The sequence below is a fragment of the Gracilinanus agilis genome, chromosome 3, assembly GCF_016433145.1.
Source record: "Gracilinanus agilis isolate LMUSP501 chromosome 3, AgileGrace, whole genome shotgun sequence".
NCBI lineage: Eukaryota > Metazoa > Chordata > Mammalia > Didelphimorphia > Didelphidae > Gracilinanus > Gracilinanus agilis.
The window spans coordinates 353,797,961-353,822,793 of NC_058132.1; the positions used below are offsets into that span (position 1 = coordinate 353,797,961).

General features: G+C 38.0%; 1 protein-coding gene across 1 annotated transcript in view; it reads right to left on the minus strand.

The window, feature by feature from the left end:
• SIDT1 (SID1 transmembrane family member 1) overlaps positions 1–24,833 on the minus strand; it is a 172,123-nt gene that overhangs the window by 42,546 nt on the left and 104,744 nt on the right. The window contains exon 10 of the mRNA XM_044669179.1: positions 18,065–18,108. Coding sequence (XP_044525114.1) covers positions 18,065–18,108 — 44 coding nt within the window. The remainder of the gene's footprint in view (positions 1–18,064; positions 18,109–24,833) is intronic.

Genomic DNA, 24,833 nt, shown 5'->3' on the forward strand with positions numbered 1-24,833 from the left:
TCTCCTTCTCCTTCTCCTTCTCCTTCTCCTTCTCCTTCTCCTTCTCCTCCTTCTCCTTCTCCTTCTCCTTCTCCTTCTCCTTCTCCTTCTCCTCCTCCTCCTCCTTCTTCCTTCTTCCTTCTTCCTTCTTTCTTCTTCTGTCATGTCTCTTTGTGAGTCAAACACTGGAGTGGTTTGACATTATCTTCTCCAGCTCACTTTACAGATCAGGAAACTGAGGTAAATAGGATTAAGTGATTTATCTAAGGTAACACAGCTAGTAAATGTCTGAGGGCAGATTTGAACCTTGTTCTTCTTGACTCCAGACATCACGCTCTATCACTGACAGAAGGACAAAATACTGATACACTAGGGTGCCGAAGGGCATAATGGAATTTATCCTACATCTGGTGAATTTAAAGTTATATCACAATTTCTTAAATTTCCTGGCAATTCATATTTGTGCCCGTAATTCTCATTGTCATATAAACTATTCTTATACTTACAAATCAGCTGTCATAAAATCCAGGAGGACTTGTACAACTTTCCCAGATCTCAAAGGAATTTCTTGAATATCTCCTTTCTGGGCTTTAGCTCTATTTTTAAAATAAGGGGGTTTAGACTAAATGACCTCTGAAGGGAAAGGAACAAACAGTTATATAGCACCTACTGTGTACCAGGCACTGAGTTTGGCACTTTTTTTTTTTTAACAAGTATTGTCCCATTTGATCCTCACAAGAACCCTAGGAGGGTTACAATTCCCATTTTATAGTTGAGGAAACTGAGACTGAGAGAGTTTAAGTGACTTTCAGGGTCAGACATTTCCAAACATTAATAAATGTCTGAGGCTAGATTTGAACTGAACGTCCTGACTCCAGGTTCAGTATTTATCTATCCCTAGGCCATCTAGTTGCCTTTAAGTCCTTTCTGCCTCCAAGATTTCTATGAGTTGATGCATGAAAGCCATTAATAGTATTTAGACTTCAATGACGTCCTCCTCTAATACATCATCATGGTGTGGCAGTAACCCTGGGTTCTCGAAGGTGTTATGGACATAGATTATAAGCATGGACAGGTACTACTAAACTTTAAGACTTTGTGTATAGGTCCTGTGATGACTGTATTTCTATCATTCAAGCAGAGTCTGGTTAAGCTACAAGAGACTCATCATTAGAAGATTAGCCATGGGGATGATGAATTCTTCTGCCATAAAAACTAAGATAGGCCATCCACAAAAGTGTAAATCTCAAAAGTAGTAGAGATCTACATAAATGGGATGAGCAACCAAATTGAGGAAATAATCAAATCTTTAAAATATGAAGCATGATAGCTTGGGGCAGATTATCAAGGAGTTGGCCCTGCTTTAAACTACTAACAAAATTTACATACTGCATCTCAGCCCAGATCTGTATCCTCCCTTGACTTCTGATATCCAAGTTTCCATCCTTCCCATGTCTCTGGCCCAAAAGCTCCTCAGCAACTTCATTCATATCCAAGTGAAATCACAGAATCCAGAGCTTTCTAGTCTGACTCTCATTTTATAGCTAAAGAAACTAAGACCAGGGTATGTAAATGGATTTCCCTAAGGTCTTGCATGGAGTAAGCATCCAAGCTAAGATTTGAACCAGCTCCATCTCTAGAGCTCTTTGACATACTCAATGCCGTTTCCTTTAAAAGTCAAATCCCTCATGCTACTGGCCATTTTCTGATGATCTTTTCTTTCAGTCTTAACCAAGTTTGAGCTGGCTGGACCCAAAGAGCAAAGAAATGCAAGTGACTTCTCTTTTTGGAACTCTTCAGGGGTTGTCCAGTATCGCAGATACTTTCCATAGCAGAGTCCTTTGTTTCTCTATAATCTACCCAGCTGGCTTGATTGTATTATATTCACCTGGTGCTCAGAGGGAAGCTGAGTATGAAATTCATCAGTTCAGAACTTCAATTGCAAGTCTAATGCTCTATCCACTGGGCAACCCAGTTGCCCAAGGTAACTAAGGTAGTAAATGGCAAAGTTGGCTTCTCAGGTTTTCTGATTCCAGATATAGCAGTCTTTCTTCTGTACTAAGTTGACTCAAAAGGACACTGGGCTGGGAGAAAGGGATAACTAGGTGGTTCAGTACTGTCCTGGAGAGGAGAGGTCCTGGGTTTAAATCCGGCCTCAGACACTTATTAGCTGTGTAATCCTGGACAAGTCACTTAACCTCATTGCCTAGCCCTTGCTCTTCTGTCTTAGAGTTGTTACTAGGACAGAAGGTAAGAGGTTTTTAAAAAAAGTCACTTAGTTCATCTCCTTATCAATATGAAAATCCTTTTGTAAAACCTATAAAAGATAGTTATCCAATTCTTGAATATGTCTGATGTTGGGGGGCACACAACTATGTGAACTTTGTGAAGCAGCCATTTTACTTTTGATCAGATCTAATTCTTAGAATTTTTTTTCTTCTATTGAAACAAAATAAGCCTCCTTGTAAATTATGCCCATTGGTCCTGAGTTTCAGTATAATTACAGAACTATAAAATATTAGAGCTGGAGGGTAATCTAATCCAGTCCCCTAACTTTTCTGAAGTATATAGCAGCCAAATGACTTTATTCATTCATTCAATAAATATTTATTGAGTGACTACTGAGTGAATGCAAGACACTTTACTAGGCACTGGGGGAGATAAAAGAATGATAAGACTTGGTCTCAAAGATTATATAGATGGAAGAGAAGAGTTAAGAAGCAGCAAATATAGTTTTCTTCTCTTTTTCTTCTCAACTTTGAAGTGCATCATTGCTAAAAACAAGAACAACAACCCCCCCAAAAACTAGTTTGCAATGATTTGCTTGAGTTCCCCTTTTAACTGTTCCATTGAGTTCCCAAGGGCTTCTTAAAAGAAAGTAACAAAAAGCAATCATACTTTTTATTGAGCTCTACGACCCTGTGCCAACATTACTTTGCAGGATTTATGAATTTCTTTAGCCCTGAAAACTTTATTACACAGGAACTTCCAGAGGATTCAGTAATTGAAGGATCATTGTATATGATTTATATAATTAAACTAGATGGTAAAAATTCTACATTTTAATGGCAAATAAGATAAGAAGGGGTCAAAAGGATAAGTATTTTCCCATTTTGCCCACAGGTAAGTAGAGAACCATTGAACTAGAGTATTATCTAGTTTCTATGGAAACTTACATTATAAAATGTACTATTTAACTATAAAGTTAACTTAGGTCACTTGGCTTGCCAGTCATCACATAAGATTAGAATTTGCTCAGTATTTAGGAGTCACAGCTTTCTATAAAGGAAATTCTACCACCACTCTCCTATAATTTTTCCACTTAAAAGTTGTTCTGTCAAATGAAGCCAAAAGGTCTTAATTACAAGTAAATCTAATTCAATTCCATTTAATATAATGCAATTTGATACTGATTAATACAATTTGATAAAGGCCTTCTCAAAGAGTAAGCAGTTGACCACGGGTTCTCCAAGGATAAGCCAGTGGAGTAAGAGCTCTGGGAGATTCTTTCCATTGGTACTTTTTTGAGGAACAACCTATTAAGTATCCCATTAAGTGTTCTCACTTAAAGAGACTCATTATTAGTAGGTTGGCCCCTAGGCAATGGATTCTTTGACATAGGCAATAGATAAAACAAAAAATGCAAAATGGCCCTTAGTCCAGTATAGCTCTTCTACATTTCTTCAGTGCTCATTGACTTAGAGGAAAGGCAGTTGAGATTGCTAAGAATTATCTAGTTTTTAGACTATCTATGAATATTAATTTGACTATTGACATTCTAAAGTGTAAGACCCCATCCAAAACTAACAAGTGATCATTTGATTAGAGGCACTAAACCTTATCTAAGCATTCTCACTATAAGTGAAACCTTAAGACATTAGAAATTTTCATAGACTCTCTTGGGCAAAATAAATTAAGGAGTTGGCAGGTTTAGTATGTACACAAAGTGTTTAGGAAACATTTCAGAGGATGCTTGGTTACTCCTTGTCAACCAGAGAAACATAGTGGCCAAAGGCTATATTGGTTTAGAACATAAATTCACTTGTAATGCATAACCAGAGAGGGTCATATTATGTAACAAAACAGTATAGAGCAATAAGGGGAAAAACAAGTCCATAGAAAGTTTATTGTAAAGATACAATTAAGTCAGATTATTCCCAAATCATTTACAAATGAAAAAAAAGGACAACGAATGCATGAAAAAGTGGAACATATCCACTAGCATGTACTTATGGAAAAACTTTCATCAGTGATAACACAGTGGAAACATCATATTTAAATGTCAGAATCTAATATGGGCTAAATTAAAACTATAAAATGTCACTAAAGAAGATGATGAGAAGAACAATTTGATCAAGCCTAATGGACATGCTCAACTGTCTATATTTCCTACCTCACCAACTACTTACTTCTCAACCTTTTATAATATTATTTCAGATGATACAACTCAGTTATGATTTGTCCCAGGAGCTGGGGATCCAAACATACAACAATCTCTGACCTGAAGAAGTTTACATTCTTCTTGGGGGTGGGGGTGGTATTACATATACACAAATAAGTAAATACAGGTAATTTGAGGAAGGTGAGAAAAATGACAATTGGGAAATTGAGTGTTAAAGAAAGTCTTCTTAAAGAAGATGGCATCTGAACTGAGCCTTGAAGGAAACTGGTGATTCCAAGTGATGAGGATAAGAAAGGAGTGCATTCTAGAAATGGGGGACAACTTATGGAAAGGCATGATAATGAGCTACAGAATGTTATATTTGGGTAGAGTGTAAAGCATAGTAATATGACTAGAGTCTGGAAAGATTGATAGAAATCAGATGGTGGAGAACCTTAAATGCCAGACTGAGTATTTTACAATTTTATTCAGAAAACAAGGATTTTGGAAGAGTAGTGACATGGAGAGGCTAGTGTCTATCCTAGGCTCTCTTCTTTTCTTTCTCTCTACTCTTTCTCTCTCCTGGTGACTCTACTAGAGTACATGGATTTAATCCTCTCTATGCTGATGACTGTCAGACTTGTATATGCAGTCTTAGCCTCTTTCCTAAGTTCCAGTACCACATTATCAATTGCTTCTTGGACAGTGTGGCCATCTCATATTCAACATGTCCAAAACAGAACTCTTCTTCCAAACTTTCCCATTTTTGTGATTCTTTTGGTTACCCCAGTTCACAATGTTGGTGTCATTTTCAATGCCTCACTCTTTCTTACTCATTTCACATATCCAATCACATGCCAAATTTTGTTGTTTCTACCTTCACTATTATTATTGTATTTGTCTTCTTATTCAGTCACACTTCACAATTCAATGGTTCAGACCCTTTTGCTCACTCATTACCAAGCTATTATTATAAGGAAATAATTAGTATTTGCAATTGTAAGTGCCACTCAACAAATGATAAATGGTCAAGTTAATTTTTTTTCTAAGAAATCTAACTTATCAATAGCTATATGAAAAATGCTTTAAACAACTAATTAGAAAAGTACAAATTAATAAACACACAGTGATCAAATTGGCAAAGTTGGCAAGAAAGGAAAATGACAAATGTCAGAGGTGCTATGGGAAAACTGGTACATTAATGCATTGTTGGTGGAGCTATGAATTGGTTCAGCTATTCTGGAAAGAAATTTGAAACTATGATCTAAAGTTACTGAATGGTAAATATTCTTTGACTAGTATTACCACTCTACTAGGCCTATTCTCCAAAAAAAAAAAAATCAAAGAAAGGAGAATTGATTCTTATTTACAAAAACATGTATAGCAGTTCTTTTTGTAGTAACAAGTAAATGGAAACTGAGAGGAGTATCCACAAATTGGGAAATGGCTAAACAATTTGTGGCACACAAATGTACTAGAATAGTATTGTAATATAGAAATGTTGAAAAGGGGTGGTTTCATCAGAGAAGCCTAGGAAGACTTGTGTGAAATGATGCAAAATAAAGTGGACAAAACCAGGAAAACAATTTATATGATAATGATTCTGCGAACAAAAAAAATTTTGAAAGACCTGGAAACTCTTATCAATGTAATAACCAGTCATGATTCCAGAGAACTGATGAAGAACAACATCCTAACAGAGAGGTGATAGACTCATGTGTAGACAAAGGTATTTTTTGGATGTGGCCAGTATGAGAAATTACTTTTCTTGATAATACATATATATTATAAGGGGTTTGTTTTCCTTTTCTTCCTCCTGATAAAGGGCAGGGTAGAAGTTGTAGGGAGAATAGATTTTTGTACATTTTTCTTTCATTTTAAAAAATAAATAAAGGTGATTTAAGATCAAATATATTGATAAAAAAAATAAAGTCCTTCACAACCTGGCTCCAGCTTACCTCTCCAGATTTATTATACATTATTCCCTTTAATGCATACTGCAATCTGGTCAAACTGGTTTTCCTATTATTTCTTACCCATGACACTTCATTTCTCTCTCCATGCTTTTACACTAGCTGACTTCCATGCTTAGAATATTTTCCCTACTCATTTTCTTCTCCTAAAATCCTTAGTTTCCTTCAAGATTTAGCTCAAGTGTTATCTTCTACATAAAGCCTTTCTGGATATCCTCAGCTACTACTGCTTTCCCCTGAAAATTACCTTGCATATTTTTAATATGTTCTCTTTCTTTGTATATATATAATATATAGGTATACACACATATATATGTATATATAATATGTTATTTCCTCCATATTAATTGCAAACTCCTTGAGTGAAAATATTTTTCTCTTTGGCTTTGTAACCCCAGAATCTAGCATAAGGCTTGGCATACAAGTCACTTAATAAATGCTTGCTGATTTATTTGTCAGCTGCACAGAAGATGAATGGAGATGGAGGATGCATGGACAGAGAATGGATTGGAAATGGAAGAAAATAAAAGCAGGTAGCCCATTTGGGAAACTATTTAGGCAAAGGTTGATAAAGTCTTGAACTAGGATAAAGGTAAGTGGAGTGGACAGAGATGTGGGCAAGCTTATAACATTTTTAAGAGCTTTCAGCCACCAACAAAATCCTTCCACTAAGAGAGATGAGCAACAGGCCTTACCATTTGCCCTGTGGTTACACCCCAATCAGAGCATGAGTTCTAAGAGTGTGGACTGTCTTGATTTATCTAGTTGAATTCCCAGTATTTAGCACTGTTTTTGTCAAACACTACGTCCTGGATAAATGTGGTTCCTTCCCTCCCCATTACTTTTTCCAATTTGGTATTGATTTTTTTTCCTAACAAGCCATTGGTCTGTCCAAATATAGTTGAGAGTAGCTGACACTTCATGCCACTAACTAATATTTTCCCGTCTGTTAAGGATGTAATCAATTTTAAATTTTGTAGTGTTATTTGGTGCTAGTCATATTCAGGGCTTCCCAATTCTCTGTGGAGCTTTTATATAGTCTGCAAGCTTTAAGTCTCCTTTGTTTCTTAATCCTGTTCTCCATGCACATATTTCCATGGAAGTTGCTGAGTATTTTTTTAAAAACCCTTACTTTCTGCCTTAGAATCAATACCATATATTGTTTCCAAGGCAGAAGAGCAATAAGGGCTAGGCAATGGGGGTTAAATGACTTGTCCAGAGTCACATACCTAGGAAGTGTTTGAGGCCAAAGTTGAACCCAGGACCTCCTGTCTCCACATATGGCTCTCAATCCACTGAGCTACCCTGCTGCCCCCCGAGTATTTTTCTTATAGCTATTGATGGCTTCGATTTCTTAGAAAAAACGTATTTGTTGATTTAAGTTAGAAGGTTTTAGTTGTATACTTTCTCTCCCTCATTCCCTGCAACAACTGTTTATACACTTGCAGTGTCCTCGGTTGTTTTTTTTTTTTTTTTAAACAAAAGCTCAATATAAGTACCACAGTAGTGAAATGATGTTTCTTGTTCCTTTTGGAGGCACATTAAAATCAAATCTGCTAACTCTTTTACTTGCTTTTTTTCCCAGAAGAACTGCAAGCCACCTTCTACTCTGATATAACTGCCTTGTGTCTTTAAGTTTCATTCATGGAAAGAATGTCAATTGGGTCCTTCTGTGGAATTCTCAGTTGTTGATAATTGTACAACAGTTTTTTGAGGTCCCAACAGTTAACATCTTTAGAGAATTTAAAAGCTTTTAGTATCCCTTGCCTTTTTTCTAACCCTCTAGCAAAGTCTCTGCAGAAGCATAAGGGAGACACACAATAATGAGGATCATTTTGTAATTTTCTTTGTGCCATGGGTTGCCAAGCTGGTGATTAGCCCTTGGGTAATGAATGCCTTCATCTTTAGATAGGCTGGATTTTAGAAAGCAGATATAGATAATCTATTGTTGGGAACATACTTAAAGTCTTTCCATTGAGATAGAATCTGCCAGACCTCCACTGGAATTGCCTTGGTAGAACCATTAAATCTTGTAGAAACAAAGTTAATTTTATGGAACCAAACTAAATAGGAAAGAGAACATTAGTTGGACCAGAAAGGAGGATTTGTGGGTTCTCCTATCAATTCACCTTGTAACCGTGGCAACTCTTGTAATCCAAGAATCTGAGAAACTTTTTTGGAATTAATCAGCAATAAAATGGTGTCATTAATTCACGTTGAATTTAAATTTTCCAGCTAGGAAAGGGCGTGATGATAGAAACTTATTTGGAGTATTGCTTTTTATCCTTCTCCTTTTTATGCCAAACCATTTCTTTCTGCTCGTGGGAAGCTGTTTTTTTGTTTTGTTTTACATTAACCAGAAAAACTAGTAAAGCCTCTCAGGCTGGTTCATCCCTCACTGATTACTTACTTAAACGGTGAAAACAGCAAAAGAGTTAGGAGGCTGGGAAGAAGCCCAAAAGAATAAGCCTGAAAAGACAGTGGCAAGCAAGTTAAACTTGTCTTCTTTTTGTGTTTCCATGGGAGTTGATAAATTCTACAGAGAGACATATTTGAGGGGAAATGCCAATTGGCAAATAGATGGCAAATGCGTTATTCTGACTTCAAAGGCAAGTTTGGCTCCAGAAGCATATCCCTTGGAATGAGTTCACCCTATCCCTGGGATTCTATGTCCTGGGATTGATCTGGTTATATTTTATACTGTATAGACTCATGTCAGACAACTGATATTGTGGAGGAGATATGGATATGTTCCAAGCCTTAGTTTCCCCAAATGTAAACTAGGGGTTTGGCCTATATCATCTCTAAGGTCCCTTCCATCTCTGACATTGTATGATTCACTACATCTAACAAATATCTGAAAGTCTTGCATCTCTATTTATTGGCTGACAGCTGTTAGAAGAAGCAATTTGAAAAGAGTCTCAAAAGTCCATCTACTTCATCCTCCTACCTGAAGGCAATATTACAATTGCCCATACTATAGGCAGATCAGATTTCCTCCTGGTTAGTGAAACCATACAACTTTCCTCAGTTTCCCTGTGTTGTACAGTCTTTCTAAGTCAGGTTTTACTTGCTTCTAACCTAAAATTTTCCTGATCATCGTTCCTGCATTTCCCTATTTCAGACTCAAGGGAGATGGAGCCCAGGGGTCTTTGATTTTAAGATTTGGAAACAATTTCTAAATTTTAATGTATTTTTTTCCTCTTCATGGAAGAGATGTGAAATCAACTACACAAATACTAAATAGGGTGGGGAGTCTCGGATATATGATAGTTAGTCTGAGAAAGATCTGGTGGTTTTGGAGGACTGAAAACTCACTACTGATCAACTATAAATGGCAGCCAAAAAAACCTAATTCAGCCTTAGGCTTCATTAAGAGAAGCATGGTATCTTCGAGAGAGGTGGTGGTTTTTGGTACTCTGTCCTGTTCAAATCAACAAGTATTTTTAAGTGCTTACTCTGTTACCCGGCATATCGGGAAATATTTGTCCAGTTCTGGGTGTCACTAAAACTAGTAACATTGTTAAGCTAAAGCAACCACAATGGTGAAAGCCCTCCATCATGTCCCAGAGAGGAGAGGTTGAAAGAACAGGAGGGCTTAGCTAGAAGACAAGACACACAAGATCTCTTTAGGTAAAGAAGAGCTGCTCACTGTAGAAGAATTGACCTTGTTCTGCTTGGTCCCTAGAGAACAGACAGAGGAGTTTTCTGCCTGGAGAGCCTAGAGCTGGAGATGCATGGAGGGAGATTTCATCTTGATGTGAAGGCAAATCTTAATAATCTTTCAAAGCAGGAAGAGTTTTTCCTTTGGGCTGCCAATGCTGCTGCTGACATAGTGGTTCCTGAATCCCACAAAACTCACTTTGAGAAGTGTGGCAAGTGCCAGCCTCACAGTACAAAATGGGTAAATACCCCCTATGCGGTTGGGGGGAAATCCTTAAACCCAGAAGCAGCCATCAAGCTGGTGATCAGGTAAAGCCAATATTCCAAATGTAGACCGAGGTCACTAAGATGAATGTGTTGAGCCCCAATTGCAAGTCTAAGAGGATGCTGCCCATTGAGAGATGTAAGCATTTTCTACTGGGAAAAGACAAGAAGAGAAAGGACCAAGTGAGCCAGCTCTAAGATTCATATATATTTTTTTTGTTTTCAAAATAAAGATAATGAAAATGTTGAAGGCATAATTAAAAAAAAAGTGGAATGGGTTGCCTCAATAAGTGGTCATTTCTCTTCCCTAGAAGGATGCTATTGTTCGATTGTGTCCAATATCTTGTGACCCCATTTAGGGCTTTGTTGGCAGAGATACTCGAGTTCTTAGCCATTTCCTTCTCCAGTTTATTTTACAGATGAGGAAACTGAGGCAAACAGGGTTAAGTGACTTGCCCAGGGCCATCCAGCTACTAAGTGTCTCAGGCTGGGTTTGGGTCCATGAGATGAGTCTTCCTGACTTCAGCCTAGCACTCCCATCCACTGTGCCACCTAGCTGCCTTCCCTGGAGGACTTTGGACCCACTAAAAAGAATTAGTTTGTGAAGGGGAATTCTCATGGAGATTTTGTGATTCTAAATGAGAGCCTCTTCAAATGATCTCTTGGCTGGGATTAGGGTTCCTTCCTTTGGGCAACAGTGAGAGCCCTGGATCTGGACTCAGAAGCCCGAGCCAGGGGAAAATGCTATCTCTTCTATGTGGTACCAATCTGCCTTTGAGCAAGCAACAGTGCCTCTCGGGGCCTCAGTTTCCCTACCTGTAAAAGGAGACAGTCACCTTAAACCATCCCTTCTAGCTCTAAATACTAAACGTCAAATCCGTGTAAAAATAATTTTTAGAATATGCACGTTCTGCCCCTTCCGCTGGAGCAAGGCTAAAGGCAAACAGTTCTCCGAGACGCCCAGGCGAGGCCAGGAGGAGGCTGGGAAGCTGTCACCTTAAAGGCTGTCCTGTGGCAGGTTCTGCCTCAGCGTGGATGTGCATCCCCAACCAGGCCCCGGAATTCCAGCACGTGGCCACCAGGGGGCAGTAACTTGCCATTTTGTTGCCTGACCTGAAAGGCCTTTCTTGGGCCCTGAGACTACTGGCTCTAATTCCAGTTTGACCTATGAATTTGAAAATTTGGTTCATATAAAAATAGACTCCTCTATCAAAAGAGCTGAATTTAGCCAGGCATTCATGAAGTAGCAAAAACGGAGACTACTTTGGGGATGATTCTGTTTTAAAAAGGAATAAAAGACCAAAATATATATTCTCATAACTCTCCAGGAATTTTTCATTGTTTCCCTAATAGCTTACTCTAACCATGATTTTATACAAAGACCTTAATTAGAAAAATAACTTTTTTTTTTAAAACCCTTATCTTCTGTCTTAGAATCAATACTGTGTATTGTTTCCAAGGCAGAAGAGTGGTAAGGGTAGGCAATAGGGGTCAAGTGACTTGCCCAGGGTCACATAGCCAGGAAGTTATCTGAGGCCAGATTTGAACCTCAGGACCTCCCATCTCTAGGCCTGGCTCTCCATCCACCTAGCAAAATAATATTTAACATTCACTCATTTAAAAAAAATTTTTTTTAAACCCTTAACTTCTGTGTATTGGCTCATAGGTGGAAGTGTGGTAAGGGTGGGCAGTGGGGGTCAGATTTGAACCTAGGACCTCCTGTCTCTAGGCCTGGCTCTCAATCCACTGAGCTACCCAGCTGCCCCTTAACATTCACTCTTCATCTTAACTTTGTCCTGTAGTTCATTCTGGGGCAGCCAGGTAACACGGTAGAGGGAACACTGGGCTTGGAGCCAGGATGACCAGAGTTTAAATTGGCCTTTGGCTATGTGATCCTGGACAACTTGTTAACTTCTATTTCCCTCAGTTTCCTCATCAACAATGTGAGTGTCATAATAGCATCTACCTCCTGGGGTTGTCATAAGGACCAAATGGGAAAACAATCATTGTAAAATTGTAAAATAATCATTGTAAAATGCTTAGCCTGCACGGCAGTGTCTGACAAGTAGTACATGCCATATAAATGTCAGCTATTGTTATTAACTATTATTCTACTGACTTGTCACTCAACTGCCAGCTTGCTAGTCTTCATGTTTTTTTGCGTCTTTAGGGAGAACTTTAGTTGTCTTCTTCCAGACTAATGAAAAGGCAGATGACACTTTTCCTTCCTAGTCCTCTGGTTCCAATTAAAATGCCTCAGACACTTTTTAACTGTAGGACCCTGGGCAAGTCACTTAACTCCAATTTCATAGCCCTCACTACTCTTCTGCCTTGGACCTGATACTTAGTGGTGATTCCAAGACAGAAAGGAAGAGTTTTTTTTTTTAAACAAATAAACATTTATTAAGTGTCTGGTATGGCAAGTGCTAGGCACTCTTGTTAGTACCTTGGAATCTGCCCACATGTAATGAATTTCTTCTCTTTTCTGTGTCTGTTGAGGTGAAGATTCTAAGAAGCTGGGGTATCAGAGGGAAGGCAAAGGGGAGAGTCTGTGATCTCCAGCTCATGAGCACCATGACAGAATGCCAAAGGGCCTTCTATTTGGCAATGAAGTGAAGGATGTGCCTCTAAGCTCTCTAGAAGACTGACCCTCTCTAGGAACAAGACTTTTGTGCAAGAAAACAGCAACTGATTCAAACCAAAGCAAGACTAGTGAGGTATGAGAGAGGATGGGAGGCTGGTATACAGAAGCAGGAAATGTTTAAGAAGATTTAATAATCTCCTTTTTTCATGGTTGTTGCAAAGAAATACATCCAGGAACACTAATGTCTCTAAAGAAATGAAAATGAGGACTACAATGAAGGGTGTGACACATGGCAATCATGGGGTTAGGAGGGAGAAGTGGGATAAAAGATCTCCATACAAAGAAATATATAAGTAAAAAAAAATGGACTGGTCATTTGGGGAGAGCAAGGGCTAACTGATGGACAGCCTTGTTCTCTCCTGGCATCCTTGAGAGGTCAAGAGAAAGGAAGGAAGGAAGGAAGGAAGGGAGGAAGGGAGGGAGGGAGGGAAGGAAGAAATGGAGGGAGGAGAAGAGGGAGGGAAGGAGGGAAGGAGGGAGAGAGAAAGGGAAGGAAGGAAGAAAGAGAGGAAGGGAAGGAAGAAATGGAGGGAGGGAAGGAAGGAATGGAGGGAGAGAGGGAGGAAATGAGAGGGAGGGAGGGAGGGAAGAAAGAGAAGGAGAGAGGGAGGGAGGGAGGGAAGGAAAGAATGGAGGGAGGATGGAAGGAAGGGAGGGAGACAGGAAGAGAGGGAGGAAGGGAGGGAGAGAGGGAAAGAAAGAGAAGGGAGGAAGGTAGGGAAGAAGGAAGACTCCCTGTGGGGAAGTTATGGGAGGATTTGGATAAGAATCATCCAGAATGGGTAAGCATGGGTGGGCTGCAATCTGTGTTATTGGAGGGAATATCCACACAACTGAAAAATTACAGAATCTTTGGAGTATTTGAAAATGAAGATGTAATGCTTTCTACTATCAGTTTCATAGAATAATTCAAAGTAGGCACCTCAGTTAGGAAGTCATATGCATAAGTGGGAGGTAGATGAAATTAATTTTCACTGCATTTCTAGCCTGTTTTCCTTTTGGTGCTTCTACCCTTTCCTTCCTTTGGTGCTTCTACATCTTTCCTTGAGATCAGAGGCTATTTTAATTTTCTATTTGTATCTGTAGCACTTAGTTAAGTGCTTTGCCCATAGTTAAGAATAGTAATAAAAACTTCATTCATTCAGACACAAGGGACTCAATCTCTCCCTGAACTGCAGAAAAATTTAAGGTAACAAGTTTTATCCTGAAAACAAACTTGTGCATTACAAATGTCATTCTGTGACCCTGTGAATTTTTCTTAGAGTCTTCAGACGATTTTAGAAATTAAATTATCTCAGTGTATTAAAGATGAGACCAGGGTGGGGAAAAATATCCAGGCCAATAAGAACAGTACAGCAGTCTTCAAAGGACCTGTCAAGCACTGGTTAGGCTGAACCAGTCTTACAGGATCTAGAACAACAGTTTTTAGTCTTATCACAAGTGCCACAGAGGGCACCTCTCAAAGAAAAGAATTCATCAGAGGTTGGCTCAGATAAGAAGGAACCTTTTTCATCATCTCAATGAGTTTTAGGTTCTCTGCCTCCTTCTGGAGCAACCAATGCTACCACCACACCTCCTCTCTTGGGGTTTACTAAGCCCTCTACATATCCCAACTGAGGAATGAGAAAATGAATTTTTTTCTCTTAAATCACCTAAGAGTGGATTGAGTTTTTTTTTAACTTTATTAAATAATAATGTTGGGCGAAAGGTAGAGGAAGAAAATAGAAAAGCATAGAAACAAATGAGCTTATAGAATAGAGGCTGCTTTATCAAAAGTAGCTAAATATAGCCACTGTTGGTTAGCTTGAATGCCATGGTGTAAAGCTCACACAATCCCCATTTCTTTTCTTTCTTATTCCTCTATGGAGTGAGATGGTAGAAGTTGGACAAGGCTACTCAGAGTTAAAGGGAACTTCAGAGGGAATATAGCCTTGGCCTGAATTTGAATAAGAATCCCCTTTTTCAGATTTTGATTAATTTCATTTGAAATTTTGGCCAAGTATTACAGAATTTTCCGGCCCTCTCTGAACCTGTTTCTTATTTTCTCCCCCTCATCTATGGTCCAGACCCCATGTTTATCTCCTTAGCCTCAGGATATACTGCAGAGCTCTACCTACTAGAACCATGAAGTACTACCCTGGTTCCTGACATGAACACCCCTCCCTGCCCCAACACCAATTTTTATTCCAAGACTTCAGAATCTCTTTTAGATATTTCCTTCATCCCTTTCCTAAAACTTTCTCTTCTCCCATAATCTGTTTTCTCAGTTCAGTTTAACTAAGTCATATTTGCTACACTTTGATAAGGGAGATCTTTGATTATTATTCTAAGAGAGTATTTCAGTCTAGTCTCTGTTGGGGGCCACATGTCTTAACTGGGCATGGGGGCTGGGAGTAAACGACATTTTCTTGGAAGCTACTTGCATTGCACCCCTTCTAATTGTTGAAAAACAGACTCCTTGTCTCTTTCTATTTCAGAGATTTCACTCCCTTTTTAAGCCTGCTGAGTAAAGGGAATCCCTTCCTCCCAGGATCATGAACTTTCTGCTCATCCGAACCACAATCAAAGTTTCTGTTTGGAGTGTTCCAGCCAAGCTAATGAGCTGGCTCAGACGAGCAGAAAGTTCACAATCCTGGGAGGAAAGGGTTTCCTTTACACACTACCAAAAGGATCCATTTCCTTTTTTTGAGAAAGACTTCTACCATTCAGTCAATGTATAGAGCAGGCCCCAAATTCTATGAATGATCAAACTTAAGTTAACCAGCTTCAGCAACTTTCCAAAATTTTCTTTGATGATGTATGGCAGGGGTAGGAGAGGAGGGAATGATAATTACTTTTCATGTTAACACTAAGGAAGAGAATCTCAGGGTAAGAAGAGATCAAAAGATAAAAGTTATGACTAAAGCGGAATACCTTTTTTTTTTTTAAATCCTTATCTTCCACCGTAGAATCAATACTATGTATAGGTTCTAAGGCAGAAGAACAATAAGAACTAACAAGGGGGAATTAAGTGACTTGCTCAAGGTCACACAGCTGGGAATTGAACCTAGAACCTCCCATCTCTAGGCTTAGCTCTCAATCCACTGAGCTACCCAGCTGCCCACCCTGGAATAGCTCTTATAAATCTCTAAAGGTTATCTAATTGCCACTAGAAAGCCCTCCAGTGAAGAGGAATCCACTTACTGAAGATAAGGTTGACTCTAATTCCTAAATGAATTAAGATCTAATTTTATTTAGAGTCCTGTCAAGTAGTTATTTTACTAATTTTCATTTAAAACACATTTGAAAAATAAGATAAATTTCTTTTATCCTTAAATTTGATTTATGTTGACCTAAAAAAAAAATCTCCCCCACCCCCTCAAAATACTCGGCTCTGCAGAGAATGTCTTTGCCCTCAAGAAGCTTATATTCTTTTTTTTTTTTAAACCAACTTTCTATCCCACAAGTCTAGGACAGAAGAGCAAAAGCAGAGCTTACATTTTAAAGGATACTTAAAAAAACTAACTGTAAAGGGAGAAGGATCTGAAACTGAGGGAAAAATCAATGAAATAAAAGAATCAAAATACAATCTAAAAAGAGAGAAGGATCTGAAGCTGAAAGAAAAAACAGTGAGATAAAAGAATCAATAAAACATCAAAAATCAATAAAACACTTGAAAAATGAGGGGAAAAAATTCTAGTAGGAATGAGCAGAGGGAATCACTGATGGTGTCCAAAGGAAGGAATTGTAGCTACCACCAACCTGTCCTTGATGCTGTCTCCTAGGATGGGAGTTTGGAGGAATGAGTTTAGATTTCAGAAGTTTTTTGTTTACCTCCCAAAAGACCCAAATAAGACTACTATATCCTTACTTGTCAAACTCAAGTAGTAAGAAGTGGGTCATATTTTCTCCAGTATTTTGATTGTAATTATATTCTGTTTAAAAGTGCAAATTGAAATAGAGTGAGCAAATAGATGGTTTCAGTTCAGCATCAAGGATGTTTTCTAGGAAAGTATTCTCTGGCTTCGTCAAATCCTTTAGATTTTAGTTTACATTTATTATTTTAAGCTCAAGAACATCATAGAGTCAAACTGGCTTTTTCCCAGAATGAACTCTGTATAATTATAAACTGGCAAGTATAGCACATTCTGCTACTCTGGTGATTGTATGATCCCTGGTCTCTCATGATTTCTGTGGTTTCTTTTAAATATGTTATACTTATAAGTGAAAGTTCGTAGCTCAGAGATCTAGAAATGGAAAGGACCTCAGAAGTCATCTAGTCCAACTCCTCCACTTTACAGATGAAAAAACCAAAGTCCAGTGGGAGTAAGCATCAGAGGTGGGATTTAAACCCAAATCCTCTAAGTCCAAGGGGCCTGGGTGTTTCCCACTATGCCATTGATTCCCAAAGTAGGCACCACTGCCCCCTGGTGGGTGCTACAGCGATCTAGGGGAGCAATAATGGCCACAGGTGCATTTATCTTTCCTATTAATTGCTATTAAAATTTTAAAAAAATTAATTTCCAAGGGGCTAAGTAATATTTTTTTCTAGAAAGGGGGGGTGGTAGGCCAAAAAAGTTTGGGAGCCACTGTACTATGCCATCCAACCTCTTTATCTAATGTGCCACATGTCTCAATAATCTGTAGATCATTGAAAAAATAAACCTAATCAGGGTAAATTTCATAATTCCTATTAGCTTTGGTTTCTATCTTTTGGGATATCCCCCCGAGGAAGGTTCAGAGCTTGTCAAACATAGACGCTGGAGACAATACAAGGTAGGAGAATGAAGTAAGAATACGACATAGATTGTTGGACTAGGAAAGATTAGAAAAACACAATGAAAAATCTGCTTTCTGGGGGCAGCTTGTTGGCTCGGTGAAATGAGAGCCAGACCTCGAGTCGGGAGGACCCGGGTTCAGTCTGGCTTCAGCCACTTCCTAGTTGTGAGATCCTTTGCAAGTCACTTAACCTTGATTGCCTAGCCCTTGCTACTATTCTGTCTTAGAATTGATTCTAAGACAGAAGGTAAGGGTTTAAAAAAAAAAAAGGAGGTAGAGAGGTAAGAAAGCACCAGCTATGTATCGGTTCTCCCCTCTTCTCTGAGCAAGGATTGCTGACATAAATATTTAATATAATTCGAAGTTCAACAAAAGTGTCTTTTAACAAAAGTTCCTTCTTACCGTCATTTGAACAATATCTCCCGTCCATGGATTTCCTCCGAAATCTGCAAAGAGACATACACAGGAATTTCTAAGGACAGAGAAAACCACTGAATTTCACCATTATCAAGAATTCCTCCCCACGTTCCTTTGCTAGGATCAGTGGTCTTGAGGGAATGGGTGGGGACCAAACTGGTAGAGGAGGGCTCCAAACCCAAGTCTCCCCGACTCCAAGAACTGGATGGGTGCAATCAGGTACAATGACCCTGCCTGTGGCTCAGGAGAACTGTATTCCTTATTGATTTCCAAAAGATCCTGTATGGCTGCTCAGGTAAGCCAAGTGGCCTAAGTGTGCTTAGCAAACCCAATCCTAGTGAAGTTTCTTTGGGATCCTTTTAGTGTGGTTCCTTGCCCAGTAAATCCTCCTCGCTCACAAAGGTCAGTATAACCAGCTCTGTTTATACTATCAGACTTCAAAATGTTGTGATAAGCTTCTGGAGAAATGATACTTAGCATTTATCCCATCTTCTTTCATCTTCATAGGTATTAAAAATTAATTAATTCGCTTTATGTCATTAATTAATTCAATGAGACTTATAAATATTCACGCCTGGTTTGCTCCTTGGCACTAATGTGTTTATTCAGTTACAGCACATCGACAGATGGAAATCTTTTCTGGAAGGAGTTTAGACTTGTTTTATCTGTCAGCGATCTCTGTGATAACTAGGATATCTCCTTGTCTTAATGAGCACTTTGCAAAACTTAAATCACAACGCAAATGTGAGCAATTTATTATCACAATGCTTCAGTGACCAACCAAGGAAAAGGAAAAAAATAGGAAATTAAAAAAGGAAATGATCCATAGATAATGCCACCTATCTTAATCTGCTTTGGGATAAGGCATTTAAGGATTTTGTTTCATTAAGACAATTTAGATTTGGAGCAGGAAGGGATCTTGGAGGCCTTCTAGAAAGACACCCTTTTTTTACAGTTAAAGGAAAAAGGAAAATATAGAACGGAAAAGGGAAGTCCAAGGTCATAAAGATAGTAAATAGCAAAACTGGGATTGGAACCCATATACTCTGATGCCAATTTGATGCTCTTTTCACCATTTCATGTTGAATTAGAACTCAGATCCTCTTCCAATCTGATGTTCTTTTCACTTCTCACAATGGAACCAAAGGACATTTTTAGGAAGGACAATTAATAAACTAGAGAGTCCAGAGATGGTGTCCAGAATGGTGAAAGGTCTCAAAATCATGCCTTGTAAGAAAGGTTTGAAGAAACTAGGGATGTTTAACCTGGAGCAGAGAAGAATTAGGGAGGGGGAGAATTTAATTGTTTTAAAGTATTTTAAGGGCTATTATGGAAAAGAGGAATGATATTTGCTTGGTGTGGCCTTAAAGAGCAGTACTAGAAGCAACGGGTAGAAGTGGCTGAGATGAAGATGGAGGGCACAATTTCCCAACAAGTAGAGTGCTTTGCCAAAGTGAAATGGGCTGCCTCATTAGGAATCAAGCTCTTATTCTCTCCAGATCTTCAAACAATGGTTGGATGGCCACTTGACAGCCATGTTATAGAAGAGTTTGGGATTTGTTGTTTGTTTTTTTCAGCTAAAGGTTGGATTAGTAGAGTTCTGACATCTATTCCAACTCTAAGACTCTATAATCTGAAATTTAATGTCAAAAGACAGTGTAGATCCTGTTTACTTATTGACTGAGTCAGTGATTGTCCTAGATGCTTATTTTATTCCACCCCCACCTCCAATTAAGAAAGCAGATTATTTCACTTAAGTCCTGCTCTGATGCCACAATGCATCATGAAGTTGATGTTAGGTTGGGTGGCACAGTGGATAAAGAGCTGGGCTTGGAGTCAGGAAGACCTAAGTTCAAATTTGACCTTAGAGACTCACTATGTGTGACCCTGAGTGAGTCACTGAATCTATTTACCTCAGTTTCCTCAACTCGAAAATAACAGCACTACCTTACAGAGTTGTTGTGTGGATCAAATGACATAAGATTTGTAAGATGCTTTGCGCAGTGCCTGGCACATAGCTAGGCACTATAAAAATGCCCTTTCCCTTTTTTCTTTCCCTTAGTAGGCAAGAGGATCATAAACTCTCATAGGTCCTTCCAACAAAGAAAGGCTTCAAAGCTCAGGGCTGGTTACTGAAGGTAGGTCTATTACCTGGAAGCCAATCAACTTAATTTCAGAGAAATTTGGCACTGGAAGGTTGGCATGATGGATATAAAAATTTTGGCTACAGAAACTCACCATGACTGTCTACTACATCAGAGAGAATTCTCATGGTGAAATGATGGAGCTCTGAAGTACAGAAGAAGGAAACCCCTCAGTTATCATCACACCTTCTTGGTAACCCAAAAGGTGTAGCTGCACCAATGTAATCTTAGGGGAAAATGAGTACAGAATTTATTGAGAAATCTAGATTAGACTAGTTCAACAAGACCAGCAGTCTTCAAAAATGGTCCAGGTGCCTGTAGGTGTCCTTGAGAACCCTTTAGGGGGTCCAAAAGATTAAAACTATTTTCAAAATGAAGATGTTTTAGTTGATGATACAGAAAACCTTGATAGATAAATCCACAGAAACAAAAGCTCTTCGGAGGGTCCTCAACAATTTTTAAGAGAATAAAGGGGTCTTAAGGTCCAAAAGTTTGAGAACCACTTGACTAGATTATGGGATCATAAATCTAAAGCTTGAGGATAACCTCTGAAGTCTTTCTGTCTCAGGTTCTTTGATCCATAGCCCAAAAAAGAAAATGGTATCCCCTTCAAAGCAAAGGAAAAAAGTCCTTAGCACATCACAAGGGGATTTGGGGATTATAAACATTCTGAGGGTAGAGAGCATTTAGATAGACAGACAGACAGACAGACAGACAGATAGAAAGATAGATAGATAGATAGAAAGATAAATAGATAGATAGGTATAGATGTGTGTGGGTTTGCATGTATGGGTGGATTTATATAATATATGTAAATGTATACATGGGTAGCTTTATATCTTTCTACATAGATATTATATCAAGATATGAAAATAAAAATATAATTACATATAAATGTATAATAAATATATTCATATGCAATGATAACTATATAAAATATATTACAAACTAACCTTCCCTTCTAACATATACACATGCACATGTGTATTTACTTTTACATCAAAGCTCTTACCCCCTCCCCCAAGAATGATGGGTTATAAAATAAAGACCTACTGAGCAAATGCTATTAGGCCTAGAGGAATAATTTGACTGTAGAAAACTTTGTGCTGTTTCCATTTGGTTCAGCGAAGCAAGAATTTTCCTTCTGTTTCCATTTTTCTTCATTCTATTTTCCTATTTAGACTGCCAATAGGCCTTATGTCTCCAGATTTCTATTTTCAGTTTGTCGGTATTTGGCAAGGATCTCTGCTTGTGCATTTAACTGCAGTAAAAATCTGGCAGCTTGACGTTTTAGACCAGGGCCCTGTAACACAACTTAAAAAAAAATGTATGCTCGACAATAGGTTCAATACCAACCAATGGATTTTCACATGGTGTTTGTGTTAGTTTTTGGTCTTCCTGAAAAGAAAGATGTTATGGATGAGCTGAAATCACACCCATTTAGAAATGAAAATCTTCAGACCAGAGTTTTCTTAGAGCTGGGATCCTAGAATTTCTCTTGAGAATCTGACAAGACTTATCCAAGATGAAACTGTGAAGTGGGCCAGGTTTCTCCTTGGCACCCTCATTGCTTCTTTTGTGATTTCTCCCTATGTATTAACTGTCCTCATGTGCCCTCACAGTGTTTGCTCAGAGTCCTTTAGAGATAGCAATCCAATCTCGACTCAAAAATCACTAGTCCCTCAGGACTCTCTTCTCTTCTGCTGATGAGATTAATTAATAGAGCTGACATAATATTGGGCTAATGCGTGACCTCTTCCAAGGGAAGAGGCCATTATCATAATGATAGTGATATAATCACAGCAACAATATCACTTATATATGTATAGTGCTTGCATGCCAATTATCACTTTTGATCTTCAGGTCAACTCTGTGAGGGAGGCAGGACAGGGATAACTATTTTACTTTTTCAGCTAAAGAAATTGAGGCTCTGAAAATGTAAGTGATTTGTTCAAGAGCATTTAACATTAGAGCTAGGACTAGAACCCAGGTCAATTGACTGCTGATCTGAAAAGAGTTCTTTTCAAATTTTCGTTTATCCAGGGACTTTTTTTGGAAGAACTTTATTGACACCCTACCAGAGCAATGAATCAGGATATTTAGGGGCAAGAAGGCCTTAAGGTACATCTTAAACCTTATTCCATAGGCAGACACTTAGTTTGGGTTCACAGGGGGCTAGCCCAGCCCATCAATCATAGAACTGTTTTATATCTGTTTGGATTTTTTTTTTTTGCATATTCAGAAGGAGAAGAAGCATGAAATACTTTCCTGTTCTTTTCCAGTTGTTTCTGGAATTTTTGCAAAGTGCAAAGACTGGAACCTTGTCTTTGAAAATTCATGCTTCAGGTATAGTGGGATTGGTTATAAGAGATTTTAGCTACTTTTCTAGAATTTCTGGGATGACAAAATGCCTATTGCTTTTAAAAATATTGTTCTTGCCCCTCTGCTTTTCCTGTTTAAGGAACTTTCAGTGAGATATTGCTTCTATAACACTCAGGTAAACAGAATGAGGAGACAAAGTCTTCAGAAACTTATATTAATGAGTATATCTGGTATTGTTTCTCATAATCTATTTTAAGCTTCTTTAAAATTTTTTTCTTCTGCTGTATGTATCTCTAAGCTCTATTTAAAAATGTTTTTATTAAGGATGTCATATATATATATATAAATTTCTTGAAGATTTTATAGAGATGAAAAAAAGATGTATATGTCACAGCCTTCCCCATTTCAGACTTCTTTAGAACCAATTTCATCAATGCCTTCAAAATTGTATTGCTGCTAGAGAGCATTTCTACGTTTACATGGTATTCTTGAAAAATATTAATGACAACCTAAATGTGATAGTTCCTCTGTTATTGATGGATAAAATGGCTTGTTATAGAAATCATCATAGACCTCTTCCATCTTTTAGTGTTCAGTGTAGTCCATTCTAATTTAATCCATATCATCTTGGGATAATTTAGTTTAATTGGATCTCTAAACAAATTTTATGTAACTCTTTTTATTCACTATTCTTTTATACTTTTTGGGAGATTTTGGGGGAAATGGCTTGTTTCTGCTCATTATCTTATACAATTCTCTCTAAAATTTACAAATTATAGTCTAAATCAGAGGCTCTTAACCTGCGGTTCATGGACTTGATTATTAAAAAATATTTTAATGAATGTATTTCAGTAAAACTGGTCTCTTTTAACCCTATGTTTTTATTCTATGCATTTGAAAATATTACCCTGAAAAGGAATCCACAGGCCTTATCAGATGGCCAAAGTTGTTCATCATTAAAAAAAAAAAGAATTAAAAACTCCTGGTAAAAATCGATGGTGCTATTTGTTGCTATATTTCTTGGCAAGGAAATTAAGAGTTTGATCAAGATCAGGGAGATGAAGAGCTTCCTGGACTCTTTCTTCTCTTTTTTAGGGTCTTTCACATATGTCAGATGAACTTCCTTGGGGAAATGATAACGGGCTGTGATGATATATGCTCTTTTATCTTTTTGGTTGGTAGTACCTCAATTGCATACTATATCTTTTCATTTCTATTCTTTCTGCGCGGTTTGTATTGATTTTGACCTTGACTGTAACAAGTTGATAGTCTGATGATGCAGAAATAGCTTATGATAGTAACCAGTTATTTCCTGTTCATTAGAATATGATCAATTTAATTTTCTTTGGTACTTGTCGTGCCCAATACCATTTGATATTCTTCCTGAAGAAAGTATTCATGATAAATAAGCATGAAGCTTATGTAAAGTCTACAAGTGTTTGACTTCTCTTATTTCTTACTCCTAAGCTGTTTTCCAACTTTTTTTTTTTTTTTTTGGTCAACTTCCACTATGCCCACCTTTGAATTAAAGCTGCCAAGTTTGAAGGTTGTTGTTGTTGTTGTTTTGGAATCTGGCAAGTATTAAAATATGTGGTAATTTGAAGGTTCTTATTCTAGGATTTATTGGTAGAGTGTAATGAGTAAGGCACCAGACTTGGAATCAGGAAAACCTGGCTTCAAATTCTACCTTGAACATCAACTGACCCTGGGCAAATCACTCACCTAATCTATGACTCAGTTTCCTCATATATAAAATGATGGGGTTAAATTCAATGGCCTTTAAGGTCCCTTTTAAATTCATAATCCAAAGGTCTTTGAAGAATTATTCTACTTCCTCATCCTCTGCAACAGCTTTTGGTGAATAAGCTGTATATGTACACACACACACACACACACACACACACACACACACACACACACACAGAGTATTCTAATCTGAACTAAACAAGAGTACCATGAAATGTTAGCTTTTGCTTTTGGGTACATGGTAACATCAATCCTGCCAATTCTTTTATTTGCCTCTCCAAGAAGAACTTGTAAATAATCTTCCAATTTAGCAGTAACTTTCTTTTGTATTTTGGTTCCCAAGTATGTCAAGAGTGACAGGATTCAGTTTTTTTTTTTTTTTTGCAATATATTCACTCACTGGTCATTGAATAAGGATTTTATATTTAGGACATCAACCATTTTGTGTGTGTGTGTGTGTGTGTGTGTGTGTGTGTGTGTGTGTGTGTGTTAGTACTCTGTTCCCTTTGCCACAGTTACTGAGGAAGTGAAAGGGAGTTCCA